The sequence below is a fragment of the Camelina sativa genome, chromosome 1 (assembly GCF_000633955.1).
Source record: "Camelina sativa cultivar DH55 chromosome 1, Cs, whole genome shotgun sequence".
Classification (NCBI taxonomy): domain Eukaryota; kingdom Viridiplantae; phylum Streptophyta; class Magnoliopsida; order Brassicales; family Brassicaceae; genus Camelina; species Camelina sativa.
This window is the reverse complement of record NC_025685.1, coordinates 16,158,369-16,180,015: the sequence shown is the minus strand read 5'-3', so window position 1 is coordinate 16,180,015 and position 21,647 is coordinate 16,158,369. Positions and strand designations below refer to the sequence as shown.

General features: G+C 37.4%; 3 protein-coding genes across 9 annotated transcripts in view; all 3 read right to left on the bottom strand.

The window, feature by feature from the left end:
* Window positions 1–2,930, bottom strand: part of LOC104792266 (protein FMP32, mitochondrial-like) — an 11,651-nt gene extending 8,721 nt beyond the window's left edge. Inside the window, exons 1-3 of one of the 3 annotated variants that reach the window (XM_010518397.2) lie at window positions 2,715–2,930; window positions 631–805; window positions 384–452 (exon numbers count right to left, since the gene is read on the bottom strand). In XM_010518397.2, coding sequence (XP_010516699.1) covers window positions 384–452; window positions 631–805; window positions 2,715–2,719 — 249 coding nt within the window. In that variant the 5' untranslated portion in view covers window positions 2,720–2,930. Of the gene's footprint in view, window positions 1–369; window positions 453–630; window positions 1,021–2,714 lie in introns of those variants that run through there. The other 2 variants (XM_019228397.1, XM_010518390.2) reach the window with 2 other exon arrangements.
* Window positions 5,310–6,275, bottom strand: LOC104708696 (putative F-box/kelch-repeat protein At3g24610). Its single transcript, XM_010425305.1, has one exon. The coding sequence runs from the start codon at window positions 6,273–6,275 to the stop codon at window positions 5,310–5,312; it is 966 nt and encodes a 321-aa protein (XP_010423607.1).
* Window positions 8,466–17,985, bottom strand: LOC104792241 (zinc finger CCCH domain-containing protein 19-like). Of its 5 annotated transcripts, XM_019228388.1 has the most exons (12): window positions 17,093–17,985; window positions 15,035–16,245; window positions 14,859–14,938; window positions 13,592–13,776; window positions 12,316–13,177; window positions 12,107–12,234; window positions 11,839–11,898; window positions 11,688–11,738; window positions 11,333–11,403; window positions 11,001–11,152; window positions 9,051–10,883; window positions 8,466–8,776 (listed from the first exon to the last, which is right to left on the bottom strand). In XM_019228388.1, exons 1-11 carry the CDS (start codon window positions 17,786–17,788, stop codon window positions 9,058–9,060), a joined length of 5,322 nt encoding a protein of 1,773 aa, XP_019083933.1. In that variant the 5' UTR covers window positions 17,789–17,985; the 3' UTR covers window positions 8,466–8,776; window positions 9,051–9,057. The 5 variants fall into 5 exon arrangements, with proteins under 5 accessions (XP_019083933.1, XP_019083932.1, XP_019083929.1 ...); XM_019228387.1 differs by lacking the exon at window positions 8,466–8,776 and having other exon boundaries at window positions 8,783–10,883; window positions 15,035–16,241; window positions 17,089–17,985; XM_019228384.1 differs by lacking the exon at window positions 8,466–8,776 and having other exon boundaries at window positions 8,783–10,883.

Sequence of the window (21,647 nt, the reverse complement as noted above, 5' to 3'; positions counted from 1 at the left end):
AAGAAGACACAAATGAAATGTAGTTTGAGAAAGAGAAACACACGTAGTAAGATCGATCAGGCCGATGGCGGAAAAGATCCCGGGAAGTGCTTCTCCAAGAATTCTTGTAGAAGGATGAGCGACTGACGGGTCTCTTCGTTCTGCTTTTCCAGTTGCTTGTATCTCAAGTCTTTTTCCTCTACTAGCATATATAAGAGGTTATGGAACAATATCACTGCTTTTTTTTTTAAACCATTTTCTATTAGCCAAGAAAAACAAAATTATGGTTTCTTGAAGTTACCTATTTGGTTTGGATCATGAGTGCGTCTGGCTTCTAGTAAAGCCAACTCGTGTGAAATAATGGCGGCTATGATTATTGACATGAAANAACTATCATTCAAAACCTCAGTGATAGCAGAAGTTATCGCCTCAGCTTGTTTCGATGGAACACCTTGAGCTTCAAGACTTCTCACCTTTCCACCACCAAAATAAATGAAAACATCAAAATAGACCCAAGGAAGCTAACTATAATATTCAATTCATTGCTCTCTCCTGGAGCAGCTTAACATACTAGAGGTTCCAAACACTCTTAATACTAAAAATTCATGTTAATTTCTAGATCTAGGCTACATAGAGAGAATGAAAATTTACCAGAGCCAATGTATCAACGAGAAAGGCACGTCTCCCGTTAGCTTTCGTGAGTTCGGAAAATGAACGGTACGGGAACGGACGACGATCAATCAATCCGAGAGAGGAGCCGAGACCTCGAGGTTTAGCGAGAGAAATCGCGGATTGAGCTCCCAATAGAGCCAAACGCTTGGACAATGTCATCGATCAGAAAATTGAATAACCGGATAATTCAGAAAACAACGGCTCAAATACCTAATCGCGTTACAGAATTTGGGACGGAGGATACGGCGGTTTGGTAATCGGAAAAATCGAGAGAGATAGGATTTGAGAAAGCTTAGGACGACTAAAGGGTTTCTTCTACTTTCTCTGGGTTTGATAGATTGATTTCTTTCTTTCTCTCTTCTCAATGGTTTTGGTGTTTAATGACATATTTACCCTTTACCAGTTTCTTTAGCCATGTACCAAATCACAACCCCACCCATTTACGTGCGGGCAAAGTTCTTTGTTTTTTTTCCTTCTAATTTTCAGGGAATAGCGATATTGTGACACGTCATGATATGACACGTCAGCAATTGGACTCTGTACAAGCTCATGATTTTGTTTTTCATCTTTTTCTTTCTGCTTTTAAAAAACATCTACCAAATCTTTGTAATTGCTTTTCTTTTTGTTGATTAATAAATTTAACATTTCAAGGAAAAACGAAGAGACAATTCTAAAGGAACAAAATTACAAGAGATTGAATGAGATCTCTTGAACTTACGAGACACACCTGAACTAACATTCATCACAATTGATAACCCACAAAACATGTTAAACAATCCTATAATAAGAAACTAAGTTGTGGATAATTATTGATGAAAATGCAAGAAATTAATCAAATTCCTAGAGCGAAATGTCGGAAAATTCATTGGAAAAACTCGGCAGAGTTACATATATGAATAATAATTACTAATTGTTTAAAACATAAAAGAGAAGATTGTTTATAATTAGAAACAAGAAGACACAAATGAAATGTAGTTTGAGAAAGAGAAACACACGTAGTAAGATCGATCAGGCCGATGGCGGAAAAGATCCCGGGAAGTGCTTCTCCAAGAATTCTTGTAGAAGGATGAGCGACTGACGGGTCTCTTCGTTCTGCTTTTCCAGTTGCTTGTATCTCAAGTCTTTTTCCTCTACTAGCATATATAAGAGGTTATGGAACAATATCACTGCTTTTTTTTTTAAACCATTTTCTATTAGCCAAGAAAAACAAAATTATGGTTTCTTGAAGTTACCTATTTGGTTTGGATCATGAGTGCGTCTGGCTTCTAGTAAAGCCAACTCGTGTGAAATAATGGCGGCTATGATTATTGACATGAAAAAAATTGCAGGTAGGCTGAATATGCTAAACTCTTTTTTTTTTACAGTTTCTAATTGAACTCTAAAAACGTAACGATGCTGCATTTATATGAAACAACCAAAACAAAAACCATATTATGGCAGTGAAATGAGTGTAAGATTAAAGTTTATGAGTAAAGGAATCAAGCTATACCCGGCCATGATTGCTGAAGAACATTTCAAAGCTAACCCTATTTCAATTAAGCGAGAGTTCTTTCTTAGTTTCCGATAGGTTAATACATCATTAAAAAAAAAAACATGGTCACAAACAGACCTGTTCTTGTCATGCAACATGGAGCTTCTGGCTTGTAATTTTTCTATCTCGAGTTTAGAATCATCAACAGCCTTCAAAAATAGGAATTAGATAAAAAGATGGGAAGCATTAATCAGCATATGATCAAACCACACAAGAGTTTCAAGGTTCTGTCTGAAACTTGCGAACAAGCGAACAAGGTATGTGTTACCTGAGAACTTTTAGATTCTTTAGTGACCTTAGAAACTTGGCGACAATGAATCAAGTTGTAAGAGGAGCCATGACCTCGAGGTTTAGCTACAGAAAACGCGGATTGAGCCCCTAACAGAGCCAGACGCTTGGACAAGGCCATCGATTAGACGGTAAGTGAAATGAATCAAGTCAAAACGCTCTAAATTAAGGAGGAGACACAGATTGGGGAATCAGAGTGTTGAGTGCGTGAAGAGAGGGTTTCATAAGNAAACGCTTGGACAATGTCATCGATCAGAAAATTGAATAACCGGATAATTCAGAAAACAACGGCTCAAATACCTAATCGCGTTACAGAATTTGGGACGGAGGATACGGCGGTTTGGTAATCGGAAAAATCGAGAGAGATAGGATTTGAGAAAGCTTAGGACGACTAAAGGGTTTCTTCTACTTTCTCTGGGTTTGATAGATTGATTTCTTTCTTTCTCTCTTCTCAATGGTTTTGGTGTTTAATGACATATTTACCCTTTACCAGTTTCTTTAGCCATGTACCAAATCACAACCCCACCCATTTACGTGCGGGCAAAGTTCTTTGTTTTTTTTCCTTCTAATTTTCAGGGAATAGCGATATTGTGACACGTCATGATATGACACGTCAGCAATTGGACTCTGTACAAGCTCATGATTTTGTTTTTCATCTTTTTCTTTCTGCTTTTAAAAAACATCTACCAAATCTTTGTAATTGCTTTTCTTTTTGTTGATTAATAAATTTAACATTTCAAGGAAAAACGAAGAGACAATTCTAAAGGAACAAAATTACAAGAGATTGAATGAGATCTCTTGAACTTACGAGACACACCTGAACTAACATTCATCACAATTGATAACCCACAAAACATGTTAAACAATCCTATAATAAGAAACTAAGTTGTGGATAATTATTGATGAAAATGCAAGAAATTAATCAAATTCCTAGAGCGAAATGTCGGAAAATTCATTGGAAAAACTCGGCAGAGTTACATATATGAATAATAATTACTAATTGTTTAAAACATAAAAGAGAAGATTGTTTATAATTAGAAACAAGAAGACACAAATGAAATGTAGTTTGAGAAAGAGAAACACACGTAGTAAGATCGATCAGGCCGATGGCGGAAAAGATCCCGGGAAGTGCTTCTCCAAGAATTCTTGTAGAAGGATGAGCGACTGACGGGTCTCTTCGTTCTGCTTTTCCAGTTGCTTGTATCTCAAGTCTTTTTCCTCTACTAGCATATATAAGAGGTTATGGAACAATATCACTGCTTTTTTTTTTAAACCATTTTCTATTAGCCAAGAAAAACAAAATTATGGTTTCTTGAAGTTACCTATTTGGTTTGGATCATGAGTGCGTCTGGCTTCTAGTAAAGCCAACTCGTGTGAAATAATGGCGGCTATGATTATTGACATGAAAAAAATTGCAGGTAGGCTGAATATGCTAAACTCTTTTTTTTTTACAGTTTCTAATTGAACTCTAAAAACGTAACGATGCTGCATTTATATGAAACAACCAAAACAAAAACCATATTATGGCAGTGAAATGAGTGTAAGATTAAAGTTTATGAGTAAAGGAATCAAGCTATACCCGGCCATGATTGCTGAAGAACATTTCAAAGCTAACCCTATTTCAATTAAGCGAGAGTTCTTTCTTAGTTTCCGATAGGTTAATACATCATTAAAAAAAAAAACATGGTCACAAACAGACCTGTTCTTGTCATGCAACATGGAGCTTCTGGCTTGTAATTTTTCTATCTCGAGTTTAGAATCATCAACAGCCTTCAAAAATAGGAATTAGATAAAAAGATGGGAAGCATTAATCAGCATATGATCAAACCACACAAGAGTTTCAAGGTTCTGTCTGAAACTTGCGAACAAGCGAACAAGGTATGTGTTACCTGAGAACTTTTAGATTCTTTAGTGACCTTAGAAACTTGGCGACAATGAATCAAGTTGTAAGAGGAGCCATGACCTCGAGGTTTAGCTACAGAAAACGCGGATTGAGCCCCTAACAGAGCCAGACGCTTGGACAAGGCCATCGATTAGACGGTAAGTGAAATGAATCAAGTCAAAACGCTCTAAATTAAGGAGGAGACACAGATTGGGGAATCAGAGTGTTGAGTGCGTGAAGAGAGGGTTTCATAAGAGAAGACGACAGGTTTGATTTCTCATTGGGGTTTTTATATGTTGGGCTTTGTAATGGACCTGAACATTGGGCTATTTTTGACTTCTCATTTTCTGTCTCTCACAGCTTCTCATTACTACATAAAGGGGCATGAAATTAAACCAACCAACTTATAAAAATGAGGAACTAGTGAAACGAAGAACATGGCAAGATGTGTTGGTGGCAAATGACACAAGTTGACAAGCAAGCGAGAAAGAGAATCCACAGAAACACTAAAAGTAATAGGCTTCAAGTTGTCCATAAACAAGAATTGCATAACCCAATGGGAAGCCATGACTCATGAGGAACATAAACATTCGAATTAGAGGTTTTGAGAGAAATTGCAAAGAAATAAAACCGTCAAAGCATAAAATGGCCCTTGATGAACCTTGTAAAAGAAAAAAAAATTGATACGAGAAAATTAAAGAACTGTTTGCACTATTTTCATTTTAGAAAAGATGGGTGAAGGCTCTTATTAAATATTTTCAAATGAAGCACAAAGATATATATATAGTTCGGAGATCAAAGAAAAGAGCATATCTAGTAGCATACAACATCTCTCTCACATGACCAGTTTGATTTATACAATAAAATGCACCTAACCACAAGTGAGGATCCATTTATTTCAAACATTAACGGAAACCGATTGTAAAACCTCGGGGCTATATAAGAGAGGATCAGTTGTCATGACGGCTTCCGACCACTCAATCTTCCCGCAAATCTCGCCCGGCTCACGTCTCTCCAAAGAAATCTCCGCGCACCAAATCTCCAAACCCTCATTAAGACCAACACAACAATATCCCAGAAGACCACAATGTTTCCACCAAAGTTGCTCAATTTGCTAACACCAGCCTCGAACGTATACGAAGTGGGCAACTCCTCAATCTCTCCATCAAAAGGTACCGTTCTAAAACGCGAATAATAACCGGAGACATTCATCTGCAGTGTTTTCAAACCCTTCACTTTTGTCCAAACCATGCCCTCCGACTCATGACACTTCAACTTCTCAGCCTCACACCAAAACAAACATCCCATTGTATCACAACAGTACAACAATTCACATATCAAACAAAACTTTTTGTTTATTAGAAAAGAATCACAATTACCTTTTCCCCATTTACCTTCATTCGGCGAGTAATAGACGCTATTACCCCCCTTACTCACCGCGTAAACCTTCTCATCCACCACCACACTACCACGGATCAAATCATGGCTTTGATTCCAACTTGGACTTGGTAGAATATTCCAACTTTGCGTCTTCGGGTCAAACACCTCTGCCCACGAGTCCATGTCCTTGCATCCTCCAAACACGTATATTTTCCCGTCTACAACACCAGCCGCTGCAGAAGCGCGAGCCACTCCCATAGAGGAGACCTGATGCCACTTGTGAGTCCTACAATCCAAAACCAACACGTTTGACGTGTTCTTACCGTTTATTTTCCCACCGATTACATAGATACCCCATTCGAGCACCACGACTGAAGATTCTGAAGGTTGAGAGGGGGACGAGGGAAGGAGATACAGCCGGTTAGTAGTCATATTCTTGGCGTCTCGGGGTCTTCCAAGGCGGCAGATCAACCAGCGTGTGGTTACTGGTCCAGGAGGAGGGGAGCTTAAGCATACATATAGGGACATGTCAGTGCAACCCATCAGCGACCGCGTCGTGTACAAGTCAGGCGAAACCACGAGAGACCTATAACGATAGGAGATAGGAGACAGTGGCGGATGCAGAAGACTATTTTGTATGGGGCACAAACACATATAATTAATAATGATAAATTTCTATTATAAAAATGTTACAGAAATTATATATACTAATTTGACAGCATCAAAGTATATCTTCCATTTAACATATTTTAATTTTTGAAACAAAAAATGAACCCAAATTTTTGAAAGTGTTGCTTTTATTGGTTTATAATTATACTTAATTACTTATAGCATATAATATATATAATTTAATATTAAAAGATACATTTAAAAACTTAAAGTTCAAAATAAACTATAAATATATGTATTACATTTAAATTCACTTATCTAACTATATCAAATAAATTTAAACTCTAAAAATACGAAATGAACTACAAAAGAGATAATATTGTTGATGTTATTAATAATTGGTAGTTTTACTAACATTTTTAGTTAAGTTATATGTATACTAAACAGTTAAAATATGAATTAAATTTGTTAAAGTTAAACTAGAAAGAAATACAAGAAAAAAAAATCGAAAGTATATATATAATTTTATTGAAGAAAAATGCATGGAATAGTCAAAACAATAAAAAGGAACATGCTAAAGTGAAGTGGCTAATCTACTACGTCAAGCATATTGGCTATTGCTAAATAATAAGCATGTACACAGACTCGAAAAGGCCTTGAAGTAACATAAAATTTTTATTTACCAACTGAACTAAAGATACCATTTAATTTGGACATTCTTACTGGGTAAATTTTAAAAAAGAGTATGGGGCACGTGCCCCACCCCTCTCTCACGTAGATCCTCTTCTTGAGACCAAAGATAAGGCTGCATGGTCCAATCTTGAGACTCGGGCGAAAATGCTCAGAGCCACCGCATCTGGAATCGAAGATAACAGAGCTTCCTCTTCTTCCCTTTTCTTATGCGGTGGCTCTTGCCAAGTCAGATTGTTTATTACTGATTGTCTGTTTGTCTATTACTGATTTACTGTTTTGTCAAGAGAGAACACTTTATTTTTATATGAACAAAGTCTACCGTGCAGAAGAAGACTTAACAAATTAAATGAAAAGTGAGAATGAAAGGAAAGTGAAAGTATATATTCTATATATATTTTTTTTTGGTTATGAAGTAAAATTCTCATTGTTATTATTATTTTTATAGATTTATCATTTATGAATGAAAGAGTAATCTCATATCTTACCTGTCAAAATCTACCAATTGATATGTATACAGTAAAATCTCCATAAATTAATAATATATGTTTTAGATAACTATGAACTGGGACAATTTGATCTACATAATATATCAATATTTTGGATGTTACAACATTTGTAGTTTTGGATTAGCTAGAAAATTTCGTATTTAGAAAATAATACTTTTGATAATAAATAACAAAAATTATAGATGAATTCACTTATATAAACAATATACATAAGTTTTAATATTCGAGGTAGCTTTAAAATTATCAAAGTAAAAATGATTCATATGTATAAGTTGAAAATTTATATAAATTTTTAGTTATTTTTATGACAAATTTATAGACAAGACTAACAATTTAATAGTTTTTTTTAACTCTGGATTTATTATTGATTGAAAATTATGAGAACTATTACATATGAATCTATTATGGACAATTCATTTTTATCCTATTAGATTCACTACATACACTCTTGTTCTCCTCCTGCTCCATGTTTTTGATGGACACCTCCTTTCTCTATGCTCACTTTCAGTTGTATGTAGAATCTTAGCGAACGACAATAATTGCGCATCTAACCCAGAAGCATTAATGAATCCTAGGCCAACCACTGGGCCAAAGGGGCTTTCACCAATTTAATAGTTTTAAACCGATAATAACTGTGATAAAATAAAAACAAACACTAAAACCATACATCATCTTGTATATATGTGTGTAAATTTACAACAATAATGAGAGCAAATTCTACATTGTGTACATTATTACATTATGTACTATTTTGTTAATTTTAACACCAAAGCTATTTAAAATTATTATATATTGTCTACTAATTTATCGTATATTAGTTTATAAAGATTTTACTGTATATACATTTTGTGGGGTTTATATGGCTTTTAGTACGTTGAAAATTGAAACATGTATGAGGGAATAAATAAATAGTACACAACCCAACTTGTCTCGGACAGAAGCTCTGCTTGAAAGAAAGAGACTTCGAGTATAGACATCATATTGTTTGGCCTAGCAAATATTATATGCAAGAGGATATAAACTATCATCATCATTCACTATCACAAATATTTAAATACTACTAAGCCCTAAACCCCCAAAAATAAAGAAAAACATGTTAGCTACTTCTGAGTGAAAGGCTCCCAACAAAAGACTGAAGTGAATAAAAAAAAAACTAAAAGCGCCTAAAAGCTGCTTTTTTTTTTTGAAGGATGTAGTCTTGTAGACATCATTCAAAAGCAGAGAGAGAGAAGCTTTNGAGACTTCGAGTATAGACATCATATTGTTTGGCCTAGCAAATATTATATGCAAGAGGATATAAACTATCATCATCATTCACTATCACAAATATTTAAATACTACTAAGCCCTAAACCCCCAAAAATAAAGAAAAACATGTTAGCTACTTCTGAGTGAAAGGCTCCCAACAAAAGACTGAAGTGCATAAAAAAAAAACTATATGGCTAAAAACGCCTAAAAGCTGCTTTTTTTTTTAGGATGTAGACATCATCCAAAAGCAGAGAGAGAAGCTTTTTTCTTTTAGTTGTGGAGGTAATTGCAGGATGCTCCTTTCCTACAATGTCCATTTTCACGGAAGAACTTGCACACTCTTTGCCCCTTGAAGTTGTTGTTCTGCCCACCACTTCCACTTGACTGCCTGTTCCAACCATACCCAGAATCTCCATTCTGGTTCTGTTGGTTTCCCCAGTAACCGGCTTGGTTCCCTCCTGACCCACCGCTTGGGATCGCCATCTGATGTTGTGTTCCCCAATTTTGATTGTTGTTCCCAGACTGCATCCCTTGACCTGGTTGAATCCATCCCGCGCCCGTGGTACTCACTGGTGCTTGAACTTGAGCTTGTGATTGAGCTTGAGCTTGAGGGACAGCTGTAACACCCCACCCTGGGTTTGGATAAGCTTGTGGTTGTCCTTGGACAGGCCCGCCCCAGCCAGAATTAGGGATTCCCTGACCAGTCGAGGGAACAGAAGATCCAGCCCAGTTTACATTCCCTCCAGCTTGAGCAGGACCAACCCATCCCATGTTTGGATTTACGGTCCCTTGACCCCAGCTGCTGTTCTGGTTTGCTGGAGCCTGAAGTTGTCCTGAGTTTTGGTTGTTCACCATGTTCATACCCCAGTGAGTTTGAGCTTGTGGATTCGGCTGGCTTGGAGCTGCAACCTTCCAAGAATCAGATGGAGGAAAGCCTGGTTGACTCTGTGACGGGAGAACACTAGGATTTGTGGTGCCATAAGACGTAGAGCTATTCTGAGAAGAGAGAGCATCACTTCCTCTATGATCTGTCTGCATGCTCCCCCAGCTTTGCTTTCCACCTGTTGGTGTTGGAGATGGAAGAGTCGCAGGGTGAATAACAGAAGCGTTAATCGAGTCTGATGTTGGAATAGGGTACGTTTGAGGTTGTAGAGCACCAGCAGAATGTACAACCACAGGGCCATCTATCCTAGATGCTTGACTCTGTCCAGATTGTGCTACTGCATAATTCATCAACTGATTAGGTGACGGCGGAGAATGCTTGGTTGGAGACCATCTGCTCTCAAAATTTCGCCTTTTTGCTGTTGGAGTAGTGATTTGATTTGGAGTAGGGGATGGAAGACTACCACCTTGACTCCAAGTATCTTGGGAATTCCTAGGAATCTCAATGGTTGGAGCAGTCCTAGCAGTAGAACCTAAATTGGAATCAGATTGGCTTGATTGACCAGAATAAGCTGCTACCTGAGTATTCGTATAGCTATTATTCACCGCCTGGGTTTGCTTCTGAAATAATCCAGCTAATGCATCAGTCAGGAGAATAGAGTCCAACGGTGACTCTTTCGCTTTCCAGATTTCCAACTTAGCAGGGAAGTACCCAGTGTTGTTCCATTTACGGAGCTGCGCCATCGAAAAAGGTCCTTGAACTTTACCAGAAGGGTCCTTGTAATGCCATATTTTCTCTGACTCATTTGACTTGGGAACAGGTTGCTGAACAACAGCAGGGGGCGCCGTGGGAATTTCAGGCGCAATCCTAGGAGATAATTCCGGTGGCGCAACAGCACGAGAACTTCTAGGAGTAGTTTCAGGAATTGTAACAGATCTTGGCTTCTCAGAGCCTAAAGATGGTTGCACTTCTCTTTCTCTAGCTGATGGCCACATATTTTCACTAACCATGTCGTCAGAACTACCAAGATAATCCCCTCTACCATTAGAACCCCTACCCGAATAACTTCTGCTTAATTCACGATTTGCACTTGTTTTTGAGTATTTACTTGTGCCAGTCCATGATTCATTGGAACTAAATCCTCCCTTTCGTGGAGATATTGGATCCCTTCCTCTTCTGTTAAAGCTACTGCTTCGCGGCCTCAGTTGTTTCTCTAGATGCATTAAAACAACCAAACATCAAAAACATTAGAAGATATACCAAACAAAAGATTAAACAAACTTCACATTTTAGTTTAATTGCAAATAAAAACTTAAATCATAAAATAAACCTTTTTCCATTTCTTCTTTTTCATCTTCATCTTCTGATTCACAATCCGGATCCATTTTGGGATCAGCATGTATTTCTGGAATTTCTTCTAGCCTCCGCTGCCGTTCCTCTGGAGATTTTAACAGTTGCAGTTTCTCCACGCACTCTCGTAGCGTAACCATAGTTAAGAAATAACGGAAGTGAATAAACAAATGTAATGATATGCTTTCCACCACTACTAGATCTAATGTTCTTTCCCTGAAGTACAAAAACATGCACAGAGAGGAGCATTTCAAAAGTATGGACAATCATTATTTTTGACAAGAACTTGTAAATCTCAACAGATAAGGATATTCTTTTCTGCGGCCCATGTCACTAGCACGATCACGCAAATGGCTGAAACGTAGGATCTCTGCTTCCAGCAACTGCATTCACCAAGTAAAAACTTTCAATACTGAAGCAGTCATACATAGATTTAGATCATTGAGCTATATTATTCAAATACTATCATGATTTTGCATTATTAAGAAACCGGAAAACCCAAAATCTCAGAGAGACGAAAGAACTAGAATGATGCACATTCCCTAGAAAGATTATGCAGTTATTTTCCATCTCCCAATCCAGTAAGCTCAATCACGAAACATATAGTATATGAACAAAAGGAGAATTAGAGACAGGATATACTGTCAGCAGGAAAAAAGCAACTTACGTTTTTGACTCTCACTTCCTGCAGTGCAATGGCCTTCTCTTGTATACCACCCTAAAACAATTGACATTAGAATACCAAAAATGCAAAAGCACCCTGGTCCACAGATATTAGGCATAATCAAACGCAAGACTTCAAGTAATATGAAGCATACCACTGTCAGCCTGTTGATTAATCCACATTTTATGCTCTGCTTTAGACGTTTACATTCATCCTGAAATTATTAAATGGAAGTTATAGGTCAAACATATAGCATCTTGAACTATCAGGAGAAGATCGGTCAGAAAATAGTGACAACAGCAACCAAGCCTCTATGGCTTGTCAGCATATGCACGTGCAACATAAAATACTATATAAGGACCAAAGTTAAGAACGTGTTCTCTCAATTCCACTGACAAGAAAAGGACATGGGATTTAGTCACCTCAGTAAAATCTTGATTTGATATAATGTCAATGGATACCACTTCAGTTTTGTCCAAGTTCAGTATCTCAAGAACAAAGTCTGTTGTTTTTTTCCCAACTTTATATGGTTCAGGAGCTTTGCTTGTGCCTGAGTTTTAAACCAAAAGAGATCTTAGTCAACCATTGTATTAACCATAGAAATAATCTGTCAAATAAAAAATAAACATACCAACAACTTGAACCAGTCGATATATATCTTGCTTTTGATTTCCAGATATCCTTAACCTAACAAATGCACTAGCAACTTTTTCTTCAAAGGCTGCAGAATCTTCAAGTAGATCTTCCACCAAGCTCCGCCTTAAGTATATCAAATTAATGTTGTGCAAATCAACAGCAGCAAAATCATCAAGATTAGATTGACGTCCTTTCCTGACACTTTTTTTGCGTGTTTTACGTTTCTTATCCTTCCCACTTTTCATTGGATGGTCAGAGTTTTCATCAACATCCACATGATTGGGCTCTTCTGTATCAGCAATGTCACTTTGAATATCATCCGACTGATTTTGCTCTTTTTTAAGCAAATGAGAATCAAGGAGATTTAACATCTCAAAGTGCCCAACATGTGATTTTCCGAACAAATTTTGAAGCCTGGAGTCACAGATAACCTGGCTCTTACGACGGGGATCACGAAGATTGTATCTTTTTATATAGGCCAGCAGGAGATTCTGTACGTCTGACTCAGGTACGAAAGATCTGTCACCACGTCTCATATGCACGACCACATCCAAAAGTTCCTTGGAAGCCCACTCCGTAGTTTCACCTGAAAAATTCTTATTGGCTGGTGAACCAGACTTTGATCGACTCCTGGTCTTCCTCTTTTTTGGAGAACTATCTGAATCTGATCCTCCATCTGTAACATAGTCAGTCTCGCTGGCTGTTCCCTGTTTGCTAGCATTGGACTCCTGTCCCTTTCGTGGGCTCTTAGCCTGATCAAGCTCCTCTGGACTTAAAGATAACTGGGTTTTCAAATCAATCCAGTAATCCTTAAAGAGATATTCCCAGCTGGTCTTGTCATCAAAATCCAACTGCGCCTGTAAGAGACAAAACGACATAAGGGAGAGATCAGAAAAGAAGACCGTCATTTAACAAGTGGAAACTAAGGCAGAAGTGAAAAACAACTATCCAGCGTGGGATACTGACCAAAGTCATAATTAGTTAGTGACATTATAAAGTGACAACAAGAAATGTAAGCTTATCATGCGTCAGCCAGGTTGAAAGCTCATAAACATGTGCATCATGCTATAGAGCAATCGTAACGGAAAAAAGAGAAACAATAGAAGGCTGATCATCACACTTTTTATGCTTAGTACACAACATGTTTTATGAGAGAGACAGATAAAATAAGATCATGAGGTACTGCAACATGATCAGTTTATCAGCTCATTATCACAAGAAAAGAAGAAAACTTCGGTAAGCAAAAAGCTACAAGAGTATGTCAGGCATACCGGCTCCTTTTCTTGCTCTTTTCTTTCTATCAACTTGACTGTCTCCATGCATGTCTCACACAAACCCTTATTACCTCTGATGCAAAAGAAGACAGCATCCTTGGCGCAGCCCTTGCATAATGAAAACATGCATGTATAACACAAGTAGGTTGCAGCTTTCTCACATTTGCTACACAGGTGCCATCCTATTCACAAAAATGAAAAATCATGTAAGGTTCTACTAGAAAGACATGGGAATGATGAAAGCTCACAGAATACACACATACACAGAGAGAGGTAACCAGAAAAAAGTATGACCATGCACAGACAGAAACTGAAAATACAGCATAATTGAAGCAGAGTGCCAATTAATTCTAGTTTGAAGAAACTTGGGGGACCTAAAACTGTGTACTATCTTGAAAGTTTGAAACATGTCTTCTAAAGTAGGAGGGACAGTAGTATTATACTAAGAGGCTCTACAGTGTTTTTGGGCTCCTGCATCTCATTAGTTTGTGTAATTTATTACCATATGTACCAAAAATAATTATGATTGGCTAAATGCAAGAATCATCTACAAATCGGTCCAGCACAAAAATAGCTTAGAGAGAACCATTAAATGGTGCCTAGAAGATAGCTAAGAATCAATGTTTCTCATCATATCACAATCTTATATTACCAAGTTTAAATGGTGTATATTTATAGTATGAAAAAATTGGATGGTGGCACCACGCCAAACCAATAGTCAAGGACAGAAAACTACCAAAGTATATAAAAGCATCAATACCAGTGAATTTACAATTCAGAGTTTATAATACTAAATAAATGACACAGCAGATCCCACTGCTGCTACTTGTATTTCCGTTGAACAACGGAGAATCAACTAAAAGCTACCGTTGACAAGTTCTTGTGGAAACTCAAAGAGTCAGGACTGTACACAAAAAAAGGGTTAGCATAGCCTTGATAGTAATCAGACTTGTCCATTTCACAACTGTCATTGTCAGTGTAGCTTTGGACAGTGGTACAAGACTAAAGTAAGAATCAATAAGGAACAACACGAAATAAAGATGGCGTGCAAAGCAATAGAAAAAGCTTTGACATAACTTTCAACTAAAGGTTCAAAAAACATATGCAATGTTAAAAGACACTATATAAATCTATGGTAAAAAGTATTCACCACTACATACACTATTGAAATATAATATGTGCTTAGCAGATGATGTATCATGTTGTTCCAAACTAGATTTAATTCAAGCAGACACTTAATGAGAGCATAGCAGAAAAAACTTACCACAGTTCCATTTACCCTTTGACTGGAAGAAAGCCTCATCTCGATCTACACAGGATGGGTGGTAAGCTTTTGGGCATCCCCTGCAAGCCAACAATATCACACATTCAAAACAACAAAAATTATCATCTGTTAAGGGGAAGGGACCAACTGTAAAGTCACAGAAATTACAAGTTCACCTGCGGTCACAAAGGACAAGATCACCCCCATCAAAGCACATGAAACAAACATCTTCTTCTTTCTTCTTTCCCGTCCCTTTTACTGTCTTTGTATTTCTCCCCCGCTTCCTCTTTCCTCCAGCACTCTTAGTTTCTTCATCAACATCCTCAGGATCTTCATCACCCATCTCAGCCGTAACACTTTCCTCCAGTGTATCTGTAATATCTTCATGATTTTTCTTCCCCTCTTCAATATCAGCTAGTGAGGAGTCTCCATGTGTTACCACATCCTCCGCCACATCAGTCATCACATCATCTTTCCCCTGACCCCTATCTTCAATCCTTGTCTCTGTTTCTTCTGACACTTCAGCAATATTTGTTCCGTCTACTTTACCCATAGCAGTCTCCTCCTGTGTCTCTGTCATCTCTGTAAGTCCCATATCTTCATGATCTTCCCTTCCCTGCTCAATATCAGCTACTGAGGAGTCTCCATGGGTTTCCATATCCTCTGCCAAATCAGTCATGTCGTCATCTTTCTCCTTATCCGCATCTCCAATCATTGGCTCTGCTTCTTCTGACACTTCAGAAATCTTCGTTTCATCTACTTTAGCCACTTCGTGAGATAGTTCTTGGTTTTCTTCTCGAGATTCGTCCAAATCAACTGTCTGACCTGCTTTTCCCTCACCACCTAACCCATCGCCTTCTTTCTCTATCCCATCACCATACTTAACATCTGTTTCTACTTCTTCTGCAGCCTCTGGTACATGTATGTCCAGTGACTTACCAGCTTCTGAATCGTTCTCAGCATCTTCTTTGACATCATTCTTTATAATTTCCTTATCATTACTTGTTTCCCCAGCAAACTGAGTAACAACAGCTGATGATATATCCACTGGAACCGCAGTTTTTTCAGACACCACCGTAGCCACATCATCCATCTCTTGGGGCTTAGTTTCAATATCCGATACAGCAGCACCATCAAGCTTTTCTTCCTCCTCTGATTTCTTCAATACCTGTATGTCCATTGCATCTTCTATGCCATCCACACCTTCTTTTGCATCCCCATCTGTCAGATCCTTAGCTCCTTCCCCTATTTGTAACTCCTCTTTCACTGGCTCTTCCTCTACAAATTCATTTTCGCAAGCTACCTCTTTATCATCAGGAATTTCTATGTCATTAACCAAGGAGGCAGCTTGCGCTGCAGTTTCCTCCTCCATCAAATCTACCTTTTCCTTTTCGTACTCTGTATTCTCCCCTAACTCACTCTCTACCGCTTGACTACTCTCCTCACCAGCAACGCCTCCACAAACTACCTGTTCACCTTCCTCTCTCTTTACCTCAGCATTCAGAGAATCAACTCCGTTTACCTCATAACCTGAAGGTTCTTCTTCCATGGAAACTTCTTTGTTTTCCTCAGGTCTATCTCCTGACAAATTAGCTTTTGAATCACCTTCTTCTTCTCCTCCTTCACCAACTACCGAAGAAGGTTCCACCGCCGTAGCTTCACCACCAACCGAATCCATCTCCTGAACATCAAAAGCTGCATCTTCTTCTTCTCCTCCTCCACCTACCAGTGGAGACAGCTCCGAGGAAACAACGACATCAACAGGAGCTCCCCCATCAACCACATCACTGATCTCATGTACGGAATTCAAATCCGCACCTTCTCCATTCTCATCCGCCGAGACCGGCTCCGGAGGCACGAGCTCCGACGCAGCGGCGGACGAATTCACATCCCTAACTCCTTCACCACCAACAGACGAACCACCACCGCACGTTTCCTCGAGATTAGGTTCGTTGGAAACATGAGCACATTCAGAATCATCATCCTTAAACGACTCAAGAGAAGCTCTCGGCGAGTCAGAATCCATGAGGCGAGAAAAAGGGATCAGCTTCTTCGCAGGATACAACACTCGTCCATAAAAATTAAAAATTTGGGAAATTGGGAACAAAAACGAGAAAACCCTAAGAAAGATCTGAAAGCTTTTGAAGCTTTTAGGGTTTTGAGGATGATTTTGTTTTCGGTGATAAAATGGATAAAAACTGTTTTTTTTTTTTTTTTTTTTTTTTAAANNTTTCCTTTTCGGACTCTGTATTCTCCCCTAACTCACTCTCTATCGCCTGACTACTCTCCTCACCAGCAACGCCTCCACAAACTACCTGTTCACCTTCCTCTCTCTTTACCTCAGCATTCAGAGAATCAACTCCGTTTACCTCATAACCTGAAAGGTCATGTGATGGATGTTCTTCTTCCATGGAAACTTCTTTGTTTTCCTCAGGTCTATCTCCTGACAAATTAGCTTTTGAATCACTGCCTTCAACCGAAAAATCCCCTTTTCTGACGATTGAAGCCGTACCTTCCTCTTCTCCTCCTTCCCCAACCACCGAAGAAGGTTCCACCGCCGTAGCTTCACCACCAACCGAATCCCTCTCCTGAACATCAAAAGCTGCATCTTCTCCTCCTCCTCTACCTACCACTGGAGACAGCTCCGAGGAAACAACGACATCAACAGGAGCTCCCCCTTCAACCACATCACCGATCTCAGGTACGGAATTCAAACCCGCACCTTCTCCATTCTCATCCGCCGAGACCGGCTCCGGAGGCACGAGCTCCGACGCAGCGGCGGACGAATTCACATCCCTAACTCCTTCACCACCAACAGACGAACCACCACCGCACGTTTCCTCGAGATTAGGTTCGTTGGAAACATGAGCACATTCAGAATCATCATCCTTAAACGACTCAAGAGAAGCTCTCGGCGAGTCAGAATCCATGAGGCGGCGAGAAAAAGGGATCAGCTTCTTCGCAGGATACAACACTCGTCCATAAAAATTAAAAATTTCAGAAATTGAGAACAAAAACGAGAAAACCCTAAGAAAGATCTGAAGCTTTTAGGGTTTTGAGGATGATTTTGTTTTCGGTGATAAAATGGATCAAAACAATGTTTGCGTTTTTTTTTTTTTTTAACAAAAGACTCAAAGAGGTAAGAGAGAGAGAGGACAAGAACATTCACAGGTGCAGCTATTTTATAAGCTATATATATATATATGTGTTTATACTCTTACATAAACAATTGTTCCATGTAGGTCAGTTGGTTTGCTTGAGACGAATGTACCAATGAGTCCGGAGTTCGATTAAAGTCAGTAAGGTTAGTTTTCATTGTAAACATTATTTTTTGGAAAGCGTTATTAAACGAGAGTTTATTTTGGAAATGCCTCTTTTGTAAATGCCTTTTATAAAACTTTATATTAATTTTTTTTTTTAGCATCTAACTGGGTAACTCTCACTAATTTGTAAATGGGTAAGAAAGATAGTTAATCAACAATCTAGGTGGTGTAATGAAAGTTTTATACAAAATATATGTAATAAAAGCTCCTTCTGAAAGTTGTATACAAAGCTTGTTATTTAAAAAGTTATGGTTAAAAATATATATTAATATTTATGTATTATTTTCTGATACGTTATGGTAAGACTACTATTTATTGAATAGTACATGATGTTATATACTTAATTTTGCGATACTGAAAATGTACTAAATTTTTTTGTATTTTATTATTTCATATTTAGATCAAAGATTGATTATTTGTAAAAGCATATCTAAAATTTTATATTTATGATTTCTCATGTTTAATTAAGCATACATATTTGGATCAGAGAGAAATATTTTAATTCCATCTTCTCACTCTTTTCGTTTCGAGTTTTGTAGATTATTTTCCTCATGTTTAGGTAACCAACCATGAAGGTTTATTTTAACCAACATGTGGTTGCAAAAAAAAAAAACATTGTTTTGAATTCTATAAACAAATTTGAAGAAAATAGTGAAATACTTTTTATAAAGATTTTGTGTCTAAGTATATATATTTGAAGCCAATAAACTATTGTAAAATTATTTGGTTACAATAGTAGTAGGATGAAATTTAAAGACAGTGTTTGATAGTGAGATTAATATATCTGATTTAAAGATATTTGTTATACACTCAATGATTTTTTTTTTGATTTGTTTTACACAAAATTTTTTTTATGTTACTTTGTATAATGTGTACTCTTTTAAAGTTTTAATATTAGTATGATGATAAGTATGCAGACAAAATAAAAACTGAATTAGCCACAGCGAAAATGTAGGAAGAGAATTACAAATTAAGGAAAAAACGAAAAAGAGAGAGAAAGTAATATTTGTATTTACCACAAAATTGACTGCTCAATTAAAAATTATGTGATATTAATATAATAAAAATTACGCTATTATATACCATAAATCTTTAGGTTGGTAAATTATTTAAATTTAGAAAAAAATCTGAGGGGAATAAATATTTACAGAAATATTGGATTCCTATATTGGTCAATGTTCAAGAAATAGAAGAAAATACGTAAACTCATTTTGCCTAAATTACAATCTAAATTTTAAGTCAACAAAAAGAAAAACCTTTAAAAGGTCTTTTGATTATGCAAATGTGTTTTTAATATTGTGAATATATTTAATGGTTGGAAAATACAAAAGAATATATTTAAATAGTGTAACGCTCTGACAAACCACTTTACTTTGTGGGCCTCATGTCCATTCCCAGCCATGGGCCCACCTTGATTAGTGGGTCCCACACCCATTCTCAGTATGTGGACCCATCCATATCCAATGGTTTGCCACGTTCGGGAGGTTTTATAGACTCGTTTACCGATCCTACAATTCATCTTTTGATATTTTCATGTGTTTTGTCTTCACTCGCAAAGTTCTAACATCAACTTTCCCTATGGTTTGTATTCACTTCACTATCAAACATTGTCTTCAACAACTTCCTGAAACTACTCCAGCATAAGCACGATTAGCTCTGGAGTTATCTCAGGACCATTGACCAAAAAGATAAGTGCACTTTGGTGACATAGGTGATCAAATCAATTCTTATAAACTTCTCAGAAAACCGAGATGTCTCAATTAACCCGGGTTGACGATCTATTTCCCCATGAGAACTATCGTATCAAGCCAGATAGAGCCCAAACTTTGACTTCCATCTATATGTCCCCAAAAATAAAGTTCGAAGGCTAATTCTCCCCGAATCAAAAGTTCAAAACCTGTATCTCCCAGAATTAATAGTTCGAGATCTATTAACCCACAAAACCGAGTTATGTTGGTTTCCTGTTTGTTATACCGACTATTAAAGAACATAAACAAAAAAAACCAGATTTTGACCCAATTCTAATTTATACCCAATTAAAACATAAACCATGTATCAGAAATAGCAAAAGACAATTAGAAATCTAAATTACAAACATTCATGACACAACTAGACTGATCTCCTTCTTCGTAATCCCTCTTTTTTTTTTTGTTCAAATCTTCGTAAGCCCTCTTACCCCTTTTTTCTGGTTAAATCCCTCTCACCTTAATCCATTTTCTTCTTAAGCCTTAACACCCATAAATTATGCGATTTCAATTATTCTATTGCAAATTAGATTGATGGATCTGGAAATCTAGGTTTTCTGTTCTTAAAAGATCTCAGGAAAGAAAGCAGCCAAGAGGCATCAGAAAATTCTTTGAGATAATATTCAATGTATCACCAAACATTTCCCGAGAATCTCACAAGGGAGCACGCCAAGAGGAAGACAGTGACTGCCATGGATGATGTCTACGGTTTGAAGAGGCAATGTCGCACTCTCTACGGTTAATCGATTTGGAGATTGTTCTTATTTGTGTGATTTGTGTTAAAAAGTAAACTGGGATTTTTTTTTTGTTTTTTTCTTTGTTGTTATTTAAATATTTGCAAACTTATGCTCATGAAATCTAACGAAGCGCTCAATTTTTCTCACTATTATGCACTAACTCTGGGAAGATTCATGATGTGCTCGCTCACCCATTCTTCAATGGGGTTCTTAAGCTGAGATTCAAATTAATTAAGCTACCACTAGATTTCTGAAACATGGATTAGCTTTTAATTGGGTTGAAGTTAGAATTGGGTCAAAATCTGGTTTTCTTTGGTTTATGTTCTTTAATAGTCGGTATAACAAACAAGAAACCAACATAACTCAGAGTTTGTGGGTTAATAGATCTTGAACTCTTAATTCAGAGAGATAGAGGTTTTGAACTTTTGATTCTGGGAGAATTAGCCTTGGAACTTTTTTTTCGAGAGACATATAGATGGAGGTGATATATGGAGTTTTTATCGTTTTGAGTCTTTGTTTTCTCTCTTATTTTATACTTTTTATTGAGTCAAAGTGTGTTTTTGGAGTCTTTTGGTTATTTATCAAGTCTTGATAGGTTTTAGGACACTTTGGAGGAAATTGGAGGAAAATGAGCAATTCTGGATACAAACAAGCATATGAGATGAATGTTGGTTCACATGAAAACCCGCATACCAGAGGAACCCGCCTGGCTAAGCAACGAAGTCTAACCCGACAACTTTCACCTTAAAATCCGCCTATCTGAGGAACCCGCCTGGCTGAGAAGTGAAGTCTGAACCGGCAAGTTTCACGTCAAAACCCGCCTATCTGAGAAACCCGCCTGGCTAAGAAACATAGTATGAACCGGCAAGTTTCACGTCAAAAACCGCCTACTTGAAAATCCCGCCTGGTTGAGAAATGTTTTGACTAGGCCGTTACTTTTTTTTTACCTTATTTGGAGAACTCTCTATAAATACCTTTTATTTG

Bases quoted from the DNA above. Each gene is read 5' to 3' on its own strand.
- LOC104708696 (XM_010425305.1), bottom strand. From the start codon at position 6,275: ATGGGTTGCACTGACATGTCCCTATATGTATGCTTAAGCTCCCCTCCT.
- LOC104792241 (XM_019228388.1), bottom strand. From the start codon at position 17,788: ATGGATTCTGACTCGCCGAGAGCTTCTCTTGAGTCGTTTAAGGATGAT. The intron at 11,404-11,687 runs GTAAGTTGCTTT...TGGTGAATGCAG, and splicing joins AGGAAGTGAGAGTCAAAAAC to TTGCTGGAAGCAGAGATCCT. The intron at 11,153-11,332 runs ATATCCTTATCT...AACTATGGTTAC, and splicing joins GACATGGGCCGCAGAAAAGA to GCTACGAGAGTGCGTGGAGA.